The 16,064-nt window shown below is 40.5% G+C and overlaps 1 protein-coding gene across 3 annotated transcripts in view; it reads left to right on the forward strand.

The window, feature by feature from the left end:
• Positions 1 to 5,939: 5,939 nt before the first annotated feature.
• WDR1 (WD repeat domain 1) overlaps positions 5,940 to 16,064 on the forward strand; it is a 106,797-nt gene continuing 96,672 nt past the window's right edge. Inside the window, exons 1-2 of one of the 3 annotated variants that reach the window (XM_058191986.1) lie at positions 5,940 to 6,096; positions 7,077 to 7,198. In XM_058191986.1, the coding sequence (XP_058047969.1) occupies positions 6,075 to 6,096; positions 7,077 to 7,198 (144 nt within the window). In that variant the 5' untranslated portion in view covers positions 5,940 to 6,074. Of the gene's footprint in view, positions 6,097 to 6,312; positions 6,574 to 7,076; positions 7,199 to 16,064 lie in introns of those variants that run through there. The other 2 variants (XM_058191985.1, XM_058191987.1) reach the window with 2 other exon arrangements.

Consider the following 16,064-nt stretch of genomic DNA (forward strand, 5'->3'; position numbering starts at 1 on the left):
TTTTTTAAATGAAAAACTACATAAGAAAATTATAGAATTGGAATATGAGAATATTTGTGTGACAGGAAATTTTAATGCAATTGTAAATTCAGAATACGACTATAAAAGTAATAAAGCAAGTAAAAAAGCTAGAAAAATGCTTTCCAAAACTTTCCTTAAAATGATGAAAGAAATAGGTATTCAAGATGTATGGACAGGGGACTTCTGGTGGCTCCGCTGCGTTGATGGCAGTTTTTTTTTAGACCGCTAGCTCTGTGATCGCCTAGAGCTGCTCAGACAGTGTAAATCAGCTGTCTGGCAGCTTGGAAACCTTTCCCTCGGGCAAAGAGGGAAAGGTGAGTATTCGGGCTGAAGTAGAGCCCCCCCGGAAAGTTTCTGGAGGCTTGAGGGTGAGTGCTCCTTCTCAAGCTGGGAAAAGCTCCGGATCTGGAGTGCTTCTGCCTTAATGGCAGAACAAAACGCTGTGTCCACTTTTGCGATCGATATGGACCTGTGAATGGATTTTTCACGCGGACGGAGCAAAAGGAGTACTGGCAGTTATTTGTAAGGAAATTCTAACTCCCTAACCAGAGGATACTTTGTTGGAAAGATCAGAGACAAAGAAAGGAAATGGCGTTTTGTTCTTTGAAAGCGAAAATTAAGGAAGTGCTCGTTAAAGCTGCTGGTGATGAAGCTACACGAAGTATATAAGAAGAGATTAAGTAAATGGAATGAACAAGAACTGATTTATTTTTTATTATAGTGTTCAAGAGGAGAAGATTTACTGAATTTTTCCATTTTTTTATTTCTCTTTGCCATTTGGCAGATTATAGCTTAACAGGAAATGGCTTTTAAGCAAACAAAGACAAATGATATCAAGGACTGTGAAATCTCTTTAGTTCAAATACAGAAGTTTAAAGAAAATTTTAAGGAATATTTAAGGACTTTTTTAAAGGAACTCTGGGAGGTTCAGATTTCTATAATAGATCAAAAATTTAATGAAATGGAAAAAGAAATATTGGATTTTAAAAATACGGTGGAAATTCGGAATAAGGATTTGGAAAGTGTAGTGGATGCAGTTAAACACTTATCAGATTATACTATTCAGATGAATGAAAGAATGGAAGAACTTAATCAAGTTAATTTGGATTTGGAAAGGAAAATAGAGGAGGTTCAAATGAATCAAGTTAATTTGAATTTAGAAAACAAAATAGAGGGAATACAGGTTAAGGTGGATAGGACAGATGAAGAAATGGCTATATTACAATATAGGTTAATGGAGTATGCCGTAAGGGTGAGAGGACTGAAGGAATGTAAGCAGGAGAATTTAAAAAATATTTTTAGACAGGCTTTTGCACAGATAACTGGAGAGAATCCAGAAAATTTTGAAGTTAATATTGAAAAAATATATCGTGTTAACTCCTGGCTGGCTAGACAGAGGCAATTACCAAAAGATGTGGTGATTTATTTTACAACTAAGATGATTAGGTATGGAATCTTACAAGCATTTTATAAAAATAAATTTCAAATATTAGGACAAGATGATGAAATGATGCAGGAAATTCCTCCTAAAATGTTAAGAAAGAGAAAAGAATTTGCTTTTTTAGTGGATGAATTTAAGAAACATCAGATACAGTTTAGATGGGATGTTCCAGCTGGTTTAACAGTGAATTATAAAGGAAGAAAGTATTGCCTTAGTACAGTTCTTAAAGCAAGAGACTTTTATATTAATGTATTAAAGGCTGGAAATCCTTTGTTGCTAGAAGCTAAGTTGATTGATGTCGAGATGGCAAAAAAATGGGATAAGGATGTAATACAAATACAAGATAAGGGGAGGGGAGGAGAAATATTGGAGAAAACAGGGGAATTAAAAGAACAAGAGATTCGTGTAGCTTCTAAATTAAAGGGTATTTCTGTCTATGGGAAAGGATAAATTTTTTTTGAATATAATAAAAGAAGAAAGTCAAAATAATAATTTAAATGTTGGAAATGCGATTGTAATTATGTTATTTGTTTATATATGGTTTAATTGTTAATAATTGATTTATTTTGGATATAAGTTGGAGATGTAATTTTAGTAATGTTATTTGATTAATTAAGAGTGAGAGATATAATTGGAATTTTATTGTTAAGAAAAGTAACTGGTTAAGGATTTAGAAAATGCTTATTAATTTAAATGTTGGAACTATATATGTCGAGATTGTTTAGAAAATGTTTAGAATACAATGTTGGGAATATGGGAAAGAACTGGAGTTAAATGTTAAACCAATTAGAAGGATGTATTTGATGGACATACAAATATGGACTATAAGGTATAACCCTAATTGATTTTTGGTCACCAAATACATTTTAGAAAGTAAACATGGATTATAAGGTATATTGAAGAATAACTCTTGATGGTGTAATATTGGAAGTTGGAATACAGTTTATTGTTGAAGAATGGACAGTAAAATGTATGAACTTAGATGGCAACGTGGAAATATCATATTTGAAAGACTGCTTATGGAAGATATATACAGGAAAGGAGAAGATAGACTGATACTTAAAAATTGGACTGAAAGACTAAAAAGTCAAATAGTTTATGAATGGAATGGCCGTAAATCGTATTGCTACAATCTCTTCTTCGTTTTTATGGAATAGGGGAGTTAAGGGCTTAGAGAGGGGTGGGAGCTTTTGGATGATTAGTATATTTTAGTTTGTGATTGTTGACATTATCCTCTTTATTTGCTCTGGGAAGTCTGGGGGGGGAGGGGGGAGGGGGGGGAAGGAGGGAAGGGGGAGGGAAGAGGGTTAGGGTGGGAGGGATGTATGGGGAAAAAATTTGTAAAACTTTTTTAATAAAAAAAAAGATATATGGAAAGAGATAAATCCTAAAAGAAATCAATACTCAATTTATTCAAATAGACATGTGTCTTGGTCAAGAACAGATATGATATGGATGTCACCGGAGTTAAAAGTCAAAAAAGAAAGAAATAGAAATAAAGCAAGTACTTGGGCAGATCAGAGTTCTGAGTTAAGAATCAGAGTTAAGTGGAATGGATGAAAGAGAAAATGGAGATGGACATTGAATATTAAAAGACAAGGAATTTACACTAAGTATGGAAAAAGAAGTGGATTTTTTCTTCAAAGAGAGTAGGAAAGAAGAAACTTCATTACAAAATGTATGGGACACTGCTAAGGCATATATTCAGGGATTAGCTATAACATATACAGGGGGAAAAACAAGAAAAAGAAACAAAATCAGAAGATGTTAGTACAACATAAGGGCCTGGAATTAGAATTAGAGAAAGAACCAAACAAGAAGATATTTAAAAAATCAAATGGAACTAATAAAACATAAAATGAATCTACTAAAGAGGAATTGACACAAAAATTTAAAAATGTTAAACAGAATTTCTTTGAAAATACGAATAAACTAGGAAGATGGCTGGCATATAAATTGAAAACGGAGAAAGAGAAAAAATGGATACATAGATTGGTAGATGAGAAAGAAACTTTACATTATCAAAATGAGCATAAAAAAATAATAATTCAAGACGATTATGAAAAGCTGTATGAAGAAGAGAAAGTTTCAGAAGAGAACATTAAACTTTTGGAAAAAGTGGAATTACCTAAAATACCAGAAGCAGTGAAAGCTATGTTAAATGAACGAATATCAATGATGGAATTGTCAGAAGTGATTCAGAGACAAAAGAACAATAAAACACTAGCGCCAGATGGACTACCGACAGAATTTTATAAATATTTACAAGACACTCTAGGCCCATCAGTGTTGGAAGTTTATAATGAAGTATTGATTGATGTGAAGGTACCAGATTTGTGGATGGAAGCAAATATTACCTTGATTCTAAAAGACGTCTCAGATTTAATGCAGATAAAAAATTATAGGCCCATATCTTTACTGAATGCTGATTATAAAATACATGCTTCAATAATAGCAGAGAGATATAAATGGATTGTGACTGGGCACTCAATTGAACAAAAGGGACATGTCAACTCCTCTTTTATGATCAGGCTGAGATTGTGCAGATACTTCTGTGCAGCTATGTTATGGATTTTTTTTTTAAATACAAAAGGAGAAAGACATCTTCCTCCAGTCTGATAACTAAGATTCTTACTCTATCACTGCATGATATTTCACTTTGGTACTATATTTAGGATTGAATAAAAGTATGGAAAAAAGTCCAATCTATTTTTCTGAGGACTATTTTCCCTAGATTTGCTAAGAATAATGGATGAGATGGAAGCATATTGAATATACACTGAATATACACTGAAGCATAGTATACATAGTATATACTGAATATACACATTTTAGTCTGTTCACTACTAGTCTCCTCCAACTGCTTGGATGTCATCTCCATCACCATTTTGGCTTGGACTGCAGGAGAGGACCTTACTTATATAAAAGTGCATCTCAAATTTCACAAAGTACCTGACTTAAAGGCAGGTTTAGCACTCCTTTGGAAAGATTCTCCACACGGGTGAAAGCTTTACACCAAGCTTGAAGGGATTCAAGCTTGAATTAAGTAGGAATTTCCTAACTTTATGAAGTACAGTAGCTGTCTCCTGAAGTTCTCTGTGTTCCATCACTGGAGGTTTTCAAGGAAACACTAGGCAGCCATTTGTTCAGAATGGTGTGGATTCCTGTCCCCCTGGGATTCTACAATGCTGGCTCTTCAATGAGCACATAACAGGTTTTCCATTACACTCTTTTGTTTTGCCTGTTTTGTAACCATTTTGTGTGCCCGAAACCAATTTTTTTATCTTTTGGAGTTACTTCTGGGGATTGCCATATACAGCAACTTTAGATTGGGAGCCATCCAGAGTTGGTTAGCTATATAAATACTTTAAATAAATTTGCAGGTCATGTTACATTCCCTTGGAGCCCAAGGATGGAGGTTGGCTACTGTCACTTGCTCCCTCCCACTTCAATCTGTTCTCTGTGCCTGGTCTTTTTGGACCAGGATTTAATGCTTTGTTAGTGTTTTGTCAAATACTCTCCCAATTCACAGCTTTCCATATTGATGAGAGTGCCTGATGGTTTTCCTGCCAGCAGGTCATGCTTGGTGGCAGCAGAAAGCCATCAGTTGTTTCTGTTAGCTTGTCCTTTAGTACAGCTACAAGAAATGCTACAGTTGTTGCTTTATTATGTTGTATCCCACTATTCAAAGCAAAAAAAATGTATGTTAGCATGCTTTTCTGCTGACACAAGGACTGCTAAGCTTCCAGGACTGATGAAAACAGTTTTCATGCAGTATTTGCCTATGCTCAGAAGTAGTTGGCTGCTGAATTCTGTGAGTTGAAAATCACACATCTTAAAGTTGCGGAGGTTGAGAAACTCTTCTCTGAAGATTAAACCCCCAAGTGGCCTCAAGAGCTCTCAGGGAGAGTGCTAAGGAGCAAAATGCTAAGGATCAAATATTTGCAAAGAAATATGATCCTTCCAACCCCGCCACCATCCTGTCAGAATTAATCCTTCCATCGCCCCCATCATCCTGCCAGAACTGATTAAGCTTCTTGGATGAGAAGCGAAATATCTTCCTCAAGGAAAAAACAGTCCAGTTTCCTTTTGAAAAAGAATTTTCAAGACAACTATGATCTGGACGACAGAGAATCTCCACAGATTTTTTTGAAGAATTTTGAAGACAGAAAGAAAGTTGAAAACAAAAAATGCAATACATGCATCCAAATCTATCCATCAACTGGAGTTCGCTAATATTTTTAATACCCCTCATCAGGAAGATTCCAAGATGTTCTTCACTAATATAGTTGGCTTCCTAGGTATTAAGAGTGCTAAATTTAAGTTAAATGTCACTGCCTGTGCATGAATATGAATAGTCCTGAAACGCAAGTTGACATTTAACTCTGCGAATCAGGAACAGGATGACACTTCTAACCCGGCGTCTCTCCTGAAAGGCTAACTGTCTGCATCTACCTTGCTCTCGGCCAGATTCTAATTCTTCCGGCTTCAGCACCCTGCAAACCCTGTACTCGGCTTTTAAAAAACGTTGGAAACGGAAAAAAGGTGGGGCAGATGCGGGCGACCGCCACAGGGCAGCAACGGATAGCTGGATTGTTGGCAGTCCGAATCCATGCAGACTCGCCGCGAGAAGCGTAAGAATAACTCGCGGATTCTCCCCTTTGTGCTATCCCGGGCAGCCGTCACCTCCAGGCTGGAGGGAGGAACAGTCGAGGCCCAGAGTTCCCCCCAACCCAACCCTTTCCCGCTGCGTCGGGCCGCGGAGGAAGACGCAGGGCGCGCGACTTCTCCCTCCCGGCGGCGCTTCCGGCCGAGCCCCTCCAGCCACGCCACGACGCGCCGCGCGGTTGCCGTTCCTTCTCCGCCCGTCCGTCGCGCGAACAGATTTGACTATATATGGTCAAAGCTGGGAGATAAGCGAGAGCTGGGTGAGCTGCGCTTCCTGCTTTGCGCAGCCGGGAGTTGACGTCGCTTCCCTCACCCCCGCTGTTGGAGGAGGAGGTGGAAGAAGAGAGGGGACTTGATTTGCCTTGCCTTTGCTCCCGCCGCGGACTCGCCGCCCTTGAAGCCGCCGCAGCAGCGAGAGGCAACCACGATGCCCTACCAGCTGAGTGAGTGGCGGCGTTGCCGCTGTTCGCTGAGAGGCTGTTAGATAGGCCGGGGGCTGCGGGAACGTAGGTCTGCCTTCCATGATGAAGTGGAGGAGGCGGAGGACGAAGAGCGGCGTCCCGGCTGGCCCCTTACTGTCGGTCCGAGGCGCCTTGCGCTTCCCTTCGATAAAATGAGATGGCGGGCCTCTCTTGGGAGGGGCCCGGAAAGCTGAATGGGAGAGGAGAGGCGGGGGTGGTGGTGTAGTGGTACGATTCCACCTCCGAAAAATGTAGCTCCGGTCGTTTCGGAATCTGCCGTCTGCCCGGAAAACCTTCCCAGCCACTCGTAAATCGACGGGCAGAGGCGGGTTTCTTGATCTGGAAGGAGGAGAGAGGGCTGGCTGGCTGGAGCCGCTTGCCGCTTCATGGTTGAATCGGACCAACAGGTTACATTTGGGGGCCCCACTGCCTCCCTCTTTCCTCCGCAGAGGCTAACGCTATGTGTGTCCCCTTCTCTCTCGTAGAAACAGTGTTTGCCAGCCTCCCGCAGGTCGAAAGGGGGATCTCCAAAATCATTGGCGGAGATCCGAGAGGCAACAATTTCTTATATACCAATGGAAAATCTGTCATCATTCGAAACATAGATGTAATGTATTCTAGTTTTTATATTGACTCATTTTAAAGCTTTTGTGTGAAAGCCACTTATGACTTTGTAATTTCTGTGTAACTGGGGGAAGAAATATCTCTGCCTATCTAGGAGGGCGTGGAGAAGCCGCCTTAGCCCATGAGTCAAGAGATCTAAGAATATCTAACAGCCAGGTTGCCTTTAGGGCTGCTGCTATGAAATCCAGAGTAGGAATGGTGGAGGGCAGCTGTTCTAAATAGCACGAAAATCCGAAAAACAAAGGATAGTTCAGTGGCTATAAGTACTGTAAGATATAGTTAATTTGTGTGTGTGCACAGTTAATAAAAGATCCAGAATAAGTGTGTTGGATTGCAAGTACAGCCCTCCCACCTTATGCTTCATGAAGGCAGCCCCTCTTTTTCATATCCCCGGCAATTTAAAGCGGATTTTCTTCCTTTTCCCTCCTACTCAAGTGGAAGTTGAGAAAAGAGGGGCTGCCTTAATAACTTAGCAGAGAAGGGCTGTGATTGTACTTTCATAAAGTCCAAAGCAATTTATCAGAATAATTTGGAAACTATGCATACCCTTAATTTATTTATATATAAAAATGCAAAGCACTAGATACATTGAACAAAAGACCAATTAAATGATTAAATATTAAGACCTTTCATGTTGTATTTTCCTTAATATTGTAACCAATGTGGCAGAACTCCTGTATTAGTTTCATGAGTTGTGAGATCACATGTTCAGAGTGTATAAAATTATTATTTTACAAAAAGGGGAAAGAGAGCCAGAGTAGGAGCATCCTTCAAGGGCCGGGTCCACTGGCAGGCAGGAGCCCTGGCAGTGCTATCTTGGACTTAGAAAGGAAGGGAACAGGAAAGGAGAAATAGGCCCAGCCAATAAATAAACATAAATCATCCTTTTTGATGATCTGCGCTTCGAGTCAGCACGCTTCCCATACAGAGCTCTCCCAGTACGTTCATTAAAAGCATTGGGACTCTTCTAACATCTGGACTTTTGGGGAAAGAAAAGAAAAAATAGTTGGTAAATTTATTTATCAAATTTATATAGCCACCTCACCAGAACTGAAAGTTGCAAGAGGACTCACTTTTACATGAAAGACTTTCAGAACAGTTTCTGGATGAGAGTCTAGTTAGCAGTGAGAGTTAATTGGGCATTGGAGTAGCTGAAATTACATGTATGAAAAAGGTTACTATTCAATTGTCATATAAATCTCCATATTTGGATTACTCATTAGACTTTAGCAGAAACGGAAGAACTGATAATACCGTTTCCCCAAAAATAAGACCCAACCGGAAAATAAGCTCTAGCATGATTTTTCAGGATATAAGCCCTGCCCCAAAAATAAGCTCCAGTTACGATCATCAGCCCTAATAAGACCTAACCAGAAAATAAGCCATAATACATCTTTTGGAGCAAAAATTAATATAAGACCCAGTCTTATTTTGGGAGAAACACAGTAGAAATTAAGTGGTTTTCTAAAAATTTGTTTGCCATGGCAGCTTTCTATATTACCCCACTAAGACCCATCTTTTCTCCTGATTTTACCGTTTACTGGAAGAGGTGGAAACTAGAATTGTATTCCTGTTAGAAATGTTTTCGTACCTGTGGGCAACATTCATTGAATCACATCCTATCATATCTTGCAGCTAAAATCCTTCCTTCCTTTCTAGTTCTGCATGTTGTTAGGGGATTCCAGGGGAGAAGCATTCCAGGGGTTGGAGCAGTATAGCTTTGCTACAGTGCAAATAAACTATGATGTACCTTCATGAAGTGCAGTGCAGCCACATTACAGGCAGTCCTTGACTTATGAGCACAATTGAGCCCAAAATTTCTGTTGCTGAGAGAGTTGTTAAGTGAATTTTGTACCATTTTATGTCCTTTCTTGCCACAGATATAAGTGAATCAGTGCAGTTGTTAAGTTAGTAACATGGTTGTTAAGTGAATCTAGCTTCCCCATTATCTTTGCTTGTCAAAAGGTCACAAAAGGTGATCACATGATCCTGGGACAGTGCAGCCATCATAAATATGAACTAGATGTCAAGCATCTGAATTTTGGTCTTGTGACTATGGGGATGCTACAACAGTTGTGCGAAAAACACATAAGTCCCTTTTTCAGTGATGTAACTTTGAACTGTCACTAAATGAACTACTGTAAGTTGAGGACTACCTGTTATCTGAGAAAAAAAGGAATGTACAATTTCAACAGCTGGTATTTTCTTCCATGAACATAAATGCCTCCATCCTGACCACACTGGATATATAGATTGTAAGAGGTATCAGTTACTGATGCCAGGTGGGATTTGGAATTGCTGTCATAAAGTGTAATATCATGCCATTGTGCTGTTTAACAATGGCAATTCTGGCATTCCTGATCACATGACTGCAGGGAGGCTGTAATGACTGAAACTTCGAGGACTAGTCATAAGTTACCACTTGTTCAGCACTAATGCAAATTTGAATGGTTGCTGAACAAGTAGTCCTTAAGCAAGGAACATGCATATAAGTCCCCAAATTCTCAGCCAAATCCAACCTATCTAGATTGCATCAGGTTTCTGAATCTTGTGCTAAGAATTGCTTGTTTTTATGATATGTAAAACTTTAAAAGTAAGAATTTATTCCACGGTCTTGAATGGGTGAACTACTGATTTAAAATTTTATGGAAAAATTACTTCGTTAAACTATTGATTAATTACATGCCATCAAATCATTATCAATACTTACTGGCCACATACATTTTTGAGATGATCTGTCCCCAACCTGGTCCTTCAGGTTTTTCAACAGTGTACTCATTGCTTCTATAATTGCATCCATTCATCTTGTTATTGGTCATCCTTTTTTCCCCTTCCGTTTCCCCCTGCGTTGTAGTCTTAAGACAACTATCTAGGTTTTTGCATTGTGTCTAAATTGGAGCCTGGCCATTCATGCCTTGAAGGAAAACTGGATTGATTTGTTCATTTGCTTGTTTTTTTGGCTATCCATAGTATGGTATTTCCCCATCTTCAAAGTTCAAAAGTGTCAATACTCTTTCTATCCCTCTTCAGTATTTTCATTGTTAATCTAAAGCTGCTTGCAATACTGTACCTGTTGTTATTAGTTTGGTCTTCACATTTAATCTTAGTCACAATTTTTCACTGTGTTCCTTGACTTTGAGCTTGCAAATGTACATTTTCAGCTATCAGAGTAATGTTATTGATGTTTCTTGGTCCAGTTTTAAAATCATACTTGGTTGGCATGGCCAACTTGACCTGGTCTGTGTCATCGAGGGGCACTTGTGATGGGCCAGACAAGGCTGGGAGGGGTGATCCAGGGTGAGCGCCAAAGTCTGGGGGATGGGCAGCTGAGCATCGGGGCTTGCACACAGCTGAGGAGAGTGCCTTGGGGAAGGGTAGAATGGTTCTGGGGGAAGAGAAACTGCCCATTTGGTTTTACGCTGGAGTCCAGGTGCAAAGGCAGCAGCAGTGGGGAGAGGTCAAAATGGGAAGCTCCTGTCTACTGCTGCCTGCCCATTGTCTGAGGTCGCTTCCCATTTTCACCCCTCTTCCCCTTTGCAGACCCCCCCCCGGGGACCCTCCTCAGCTGCGCACAAGTGATGCCCTGTAGTTCGTATAGTACTTTAGAGCAAGATCACAGGAGTTCAGTAGTACGAGATTGTGCGCTGCTGATCTCACACTACAGTAGTTTAGGCCTCTGTTCTCTGTGAACTGAGGCTTGTACCAGATCTGTCTGAAGAGTGTTTGCAAGACAACGAGATTTTGGGGCAGTGAAATCGCCGTGCTTGAAGCCTCTACAGGCTGATGGGGGGCTTCAAGCAAGGCAATTTCACTGCCCCAAGTCTTGTCGGCTTGTAAATGCTCTTTGCGTTGAGACTGCGACAGTGTGAAAGGCATTTGCAAGACGATGGGAGACTTAAAGCAAGGGATTTCACTGCCTCAAAGTCTTGTCAGCTTGCAAACACTTTTCATGCTGTCCGAATCTTTCTCCTCACTCAGAAAGGGACGAGGCCAGGGGGAGAGATTGGCATCACAGCCACCGGCGTGGGTAGTGAAAGGGGGTTGCGAGGCCTGATTTACAACTTTGCGGCCTTTTGGGCCATAACATGGTCAGTCTTAGATCTGACCCACATGGCTGCCCTGAAGCCAGCAAGAGAGACCACCCCACCACCTTGGCCCCACCCCCTGGGCATGCACACAGGAGACAGTGAGTGCATGCGTCCTGGATGAAAGGGGAGCACTCAGAACGTAGTCTGCAGGCCAAATCGGGTCCCCAGGGATGCCAGGGCCTGGGTATGCTCACCGCCTCCTGTGAGCACATTGAGGAAGCTGGCAGGGCAGCCTCTTGAGTTAGAGCTAAGGCTGACTACATTCAGGCCCGGATGTCCGCTACCAGGTTGTAGAATAGATTAGTACTGCGCCCACACCAGAGCCTTCATCCCCTGCTTGTTGGCCTAGCCTCGCAGTCTGAGAGGCTTCCCTTTCACTGGGACCACCCCCCACATTGGAAAGCCACAGATGGGCTTCTTAGCTGCAAACTGTGACCCAGGCAAAGCAAACAAGGGGCGCTCTGCATGTGCCCAGAGACTTCCTCACCAGACGGCCAGGCTGCAGTCTCTCTGAACTACCCACCCAAGCACCAGGCTGGGGTGTAGCCCCTCCAGCTCACCCCAAACTCACCTCGCCCTGTGGCACACTCCAGATGCAATGGTTTGCAGCCCTGCTTGCGGATGCCTCTGGCCAAGCCCTCTGGCCCCACTTTCTGGTCTGGATGGCCGCTGCCAGGATCAGCGCCCAATCAGTCTGGGCTGAGGTGCTGCAGGCCAGTGCTCTGCTGTTTCTAGGGCAGCTCCGTGGACCAGATCTAACCACATCGTGGGCCTTGAGTTTAACATTCCTGTTCTAAGGTATCTTGGATCTGGACATCTCTATTCTATAGAATTAGTATATTTCTATCTTTGATATTTTCTGAATCATTTACTTTGTACATTCTATACCAGTGATGGCTAACCTTTTTGCCATCGCATGCCAAAAAGTGGGGGAGTGTGGTGTGTGTTGTTTCGCACGTGTGCGTGCCCACACCCATAATTTGGTGCGCCCTGCACATGCATGCATGATGGCATGGTGGATCCGGTAGGCCCGTTTTTCACCCTCCCCAGGCTCCAGAGGCTTTCTTGGAGCCTGGGAAGGGTGAAAACGGCCTTCCCCTCCCCGTAGAGGCCCTCCGGAGGCCAGAAACGGCCCATTTCCTGACTTCCGGTGGGCCCAGAAGGCCCAAAAATCAACTGTCCAGCTCATGTATGCGCACTGGAGCTGAACTAGTGCAACAGTCACATGCCACAGATATGACAGTGCGTGCCACAGGTTCACCATCATGGTCCTATACCATAGTAATTTATGCTCCTGAGTTCAGAGATCTTTTAGAAGATACTTTGTATACCTGTTTCCATCATAGATGTTGTAATATTGCTTCTTGTCTTTTCTAAAAAGTCTTTGAAACTGTTAAATTCTTTCCTGACGTCTTTGCCTTTCTAGGCTTTGACTTTTCTTTAAGAATGGTGGGTTGTATTATGAAAACTGGCTTTCTGCGGTGATGTCATGCTGCAGCAGGGCAAACAAGCGTCACTCGTTTGTGCCCAAATTTTCGTGCTTTTGAAGCCTTTGAAGACAGGTCGGATCCTGGAGGGATCGATGAGGTGGAGGGGTTTCTTTGGAGCTGAATGTGGAGCAGTTCGAGCCCCCGTTTGGCGAGAAAAGCCCTCCAGATAAGCGCAAGAGAAATCTGCTTAAGAATGGCAGATCCAGAGGCGTGAGGTCCCGATGAGCTATTCAGGGAGCAAATAGTGGAAAGCAGCTTGAAGATCCAGAGAGAGAAGAAAAGTGCCAGAAAGGGGAAACTCTCAGAGATTGTCAAAGGACTTGAAAGAGAAGCGGTAAAGTGAGACTCCAAGGAGGAGTTTGAACGGCAGGTTGGTGGTGGGAGTGGAGATCGAGAGCTATCAAACAGGAAGGAACTTATTGTGGTGAGTGGAGCAAACGAGGATTGGAATGTGTTCACTACTTTTTTTTGTTGCTAGAAGAAACTATGACTTTAGTTGTTGCAGTTAGGGAGTAAGAAGAGAAAGTGTTGGACTTGAAGGATATGCTGGAGCAACAAAGTAAAACAGAGCTACTGTTGAGCTACTGACAATGAGCGTGACTGCAGTTCTGAATAAAGGAGACATCTTGAAGGAAGGGGTCAAAAGACTTTTCTTAAAAAACAAATAATAAAAAACATCCTTATATTTGATAATAATTTACTGAAGAACTTTTAGGACTCCTTACACACACATACACATGCGCATATAAATAAATTAACTGAAATATCTACAGTTAATTATAATCAATCAATATTTATATTTGTATTTACTATATACCCAGAGATATTTATTGTTATTTATTTATATAATTATATTGAAATATTTACAATCTGTACTAACCCATAATAATTTCTGTGTATCTATATTGTATCTATTATGTATTTAGTTTGGTATACTAATAGATTCTCACAAGTGTATATATATAATTATTAATTAAATATTACTAGCTTACTTATAAATTGATGCTCAAGAATTGAAATCTATTTAAATAAGGACTATAGAATAGAATAGAATAGAATAGAATAGAATAGAATAGATTTTTTTATTGGCCAACTGTGATTGGACACACAAGGAATTTGTCTTGGTGCATATGCTCTCAGTGTACATAAAAGATACGTTCATCAAGGTACAACATTTACAACACAAATATAAATCATAAGGATTGCCAGCAACAAAGTTACAGTCATACAGTCATAAGTGAAAAGAGATTGGTGATGGGAACGATGAGAAGATTAATAGTAGTGCAGATTTAGTAAATAGTTTGACAGTGTTGAGGGAATTATTTGTTTAGCAGAGTGATGGCCTTCGGGAAAAAACTGTTCTTGTGTCTAGTTGTTCTGGTGTGCAGTGCTCTATAGCGTCGTTTTGAGGGTAGGAGTTGAAACAGTTTATGTCCAGGATGTGAGGGATCTGTAAATATTTTCACGGCCCTCTTCTTGATTCGTGCAGTATACAGGTCCTCAATGGAAGGCAGGTTGGTAGCAATTATTTTTTCTGCAGTTCTAATTATCCTCTGAAGTCTGTGTCTTTCTTGTTGGGTTGCAGAACCGAACCAGACAGTTATAGAGGTGCAAATGACAGACTCAATAATTCCTCTGTAGAACTGAATCAGCAGCTCCTTGGGCAGTTTGAGCTTACTGATTTGGCGCAGAAAGAACATTCTTTGTTGTCCTTTTTTGATGATGTTTTTGATGTTAGCTGTCCATTTTAGATCTTGCGATATGATAGAACCTAGAAAGTTAAAGGTTTCTACTGTTGATACTGTGTTGTCTAGTATTGTGAGAGGTGGAAATATGGAAGGGTTTCTCCTAAAGTCTACCACCATTTCTACGGTTTTGAGCGTGTTCAGTTCCAGATTGTTTTGGTTGCACCACAAGGCTAGTCGTTCGACCTCTCGTCTATATGCGGATTTGTCATTGTCTCAAATGAGACCAATCACTATTGTGTCATCTGCGAACTTCAGTAGCTTGACAGATGGATCATTGGAGATGCAGTCATTGGTATACAGAGAGAAGAGAAGTGGGGAGACCACACAGCCCTGGGGTGTGTATATGTGTATATATATATATATATATATATATATATATATATATATATATATACTGTATAATAATATATAATATATAATAGTATAAATAAGAGATTATTTAGGAATATCATAACGGAAAGAAAAAAGGTGAAAAAAGTATATGGCAAGTGGAAATTTTTTTTCAGGAATATTAAAATGACTAGCATAACTACCACAATCTCTAAAGCAGGGGAAAAAAAATAACCTCAATGTCAGCTTCCCCTTCAGGATCAAAGTAGGCGGAAGCCATGTTGGGGGGGTGAAAAAGTTGGTTCTACTGTTAATTTATAACAGATGCAGTGAACTCTATTAGCGAAACAAGAAACAATGCTAAAAGTGCAGGAGGCTATGACAACTAACCACAAGGACATTAAAAATAATATGGGAGAAGTAAAGGGGGAGATAAAGGAGGAGATAAGAAAACTTGATGATAAGATTGGTAAAATGCAAGAGACAATAAATAAGAACAAATAAAAGAAAAAATTGGTAGAGGCTAAACTAGGAGCATATGGGAAAAAAATGGACATGGAAATGAATAGAATGATGGCGGAACATAGGGAGTTGGAAGGAGCTATAATACATCTGGAGATGGAGAAATCGATGATATACCTCTGCTTTCAAAATATTCTTGAAAACAAAGAAGAAAATCTCCCAGTATTGATGGTTGAGCTACTAGCTGAAATAGTACAAAAAAGTAAACAAGAACTAGAAAATGAAATTGATGTCTAATGGAAAGGAGATTATTGTATTAAAACAGATTCCCAAAAGAGTAAGAGAGCAAAGGCGAAGTTATCACTTCCTATCTTCACAATTACTAAAATATAGAGTGATGTTCTGATGGCTCATCCCAGAGGGGATGTTGATATCGTGGCATTAAAAATTTTTTTGGATCGACACATTGGAAAAGGCACAGGAGTTCTATGATCACTATATAAGCGGGGAAAACGAGCAAGACAGTACAGAAGAAGGAAAAAGTAAAGGTCAGGAAGATCAGACATCGGAAGAAAAAAGTGTAGGAAACAGACTGACAAGAGAGGGAAGGAGCTAGAATTAGAGCACAGACCGAGAACAGAGCAAAGAGAAGACTGAAATTAGCAGAGAAGTAAGAAGATGGAAAATGAAATAAAGATGCTGTCATTAAATATAAACGGCATCAACTCAGC

The sequence above is a fragment of the Ahaetulla prasina genome, chromosome 8 (genome assembly GCF_028640845.1).
Source record: "Ahaetulla prasina isolate Xishuangbanna chromosome 8, ASM2864084v1, whole genome shotgun sequence".
Classification (NCBI taxonomy): domain Eukaryota; kingdom Metazoa; phylum Chordata; class Lepidosauria; order Squamata; family Colubridae; genus Ahaetulla; species Ahaetulla prasina.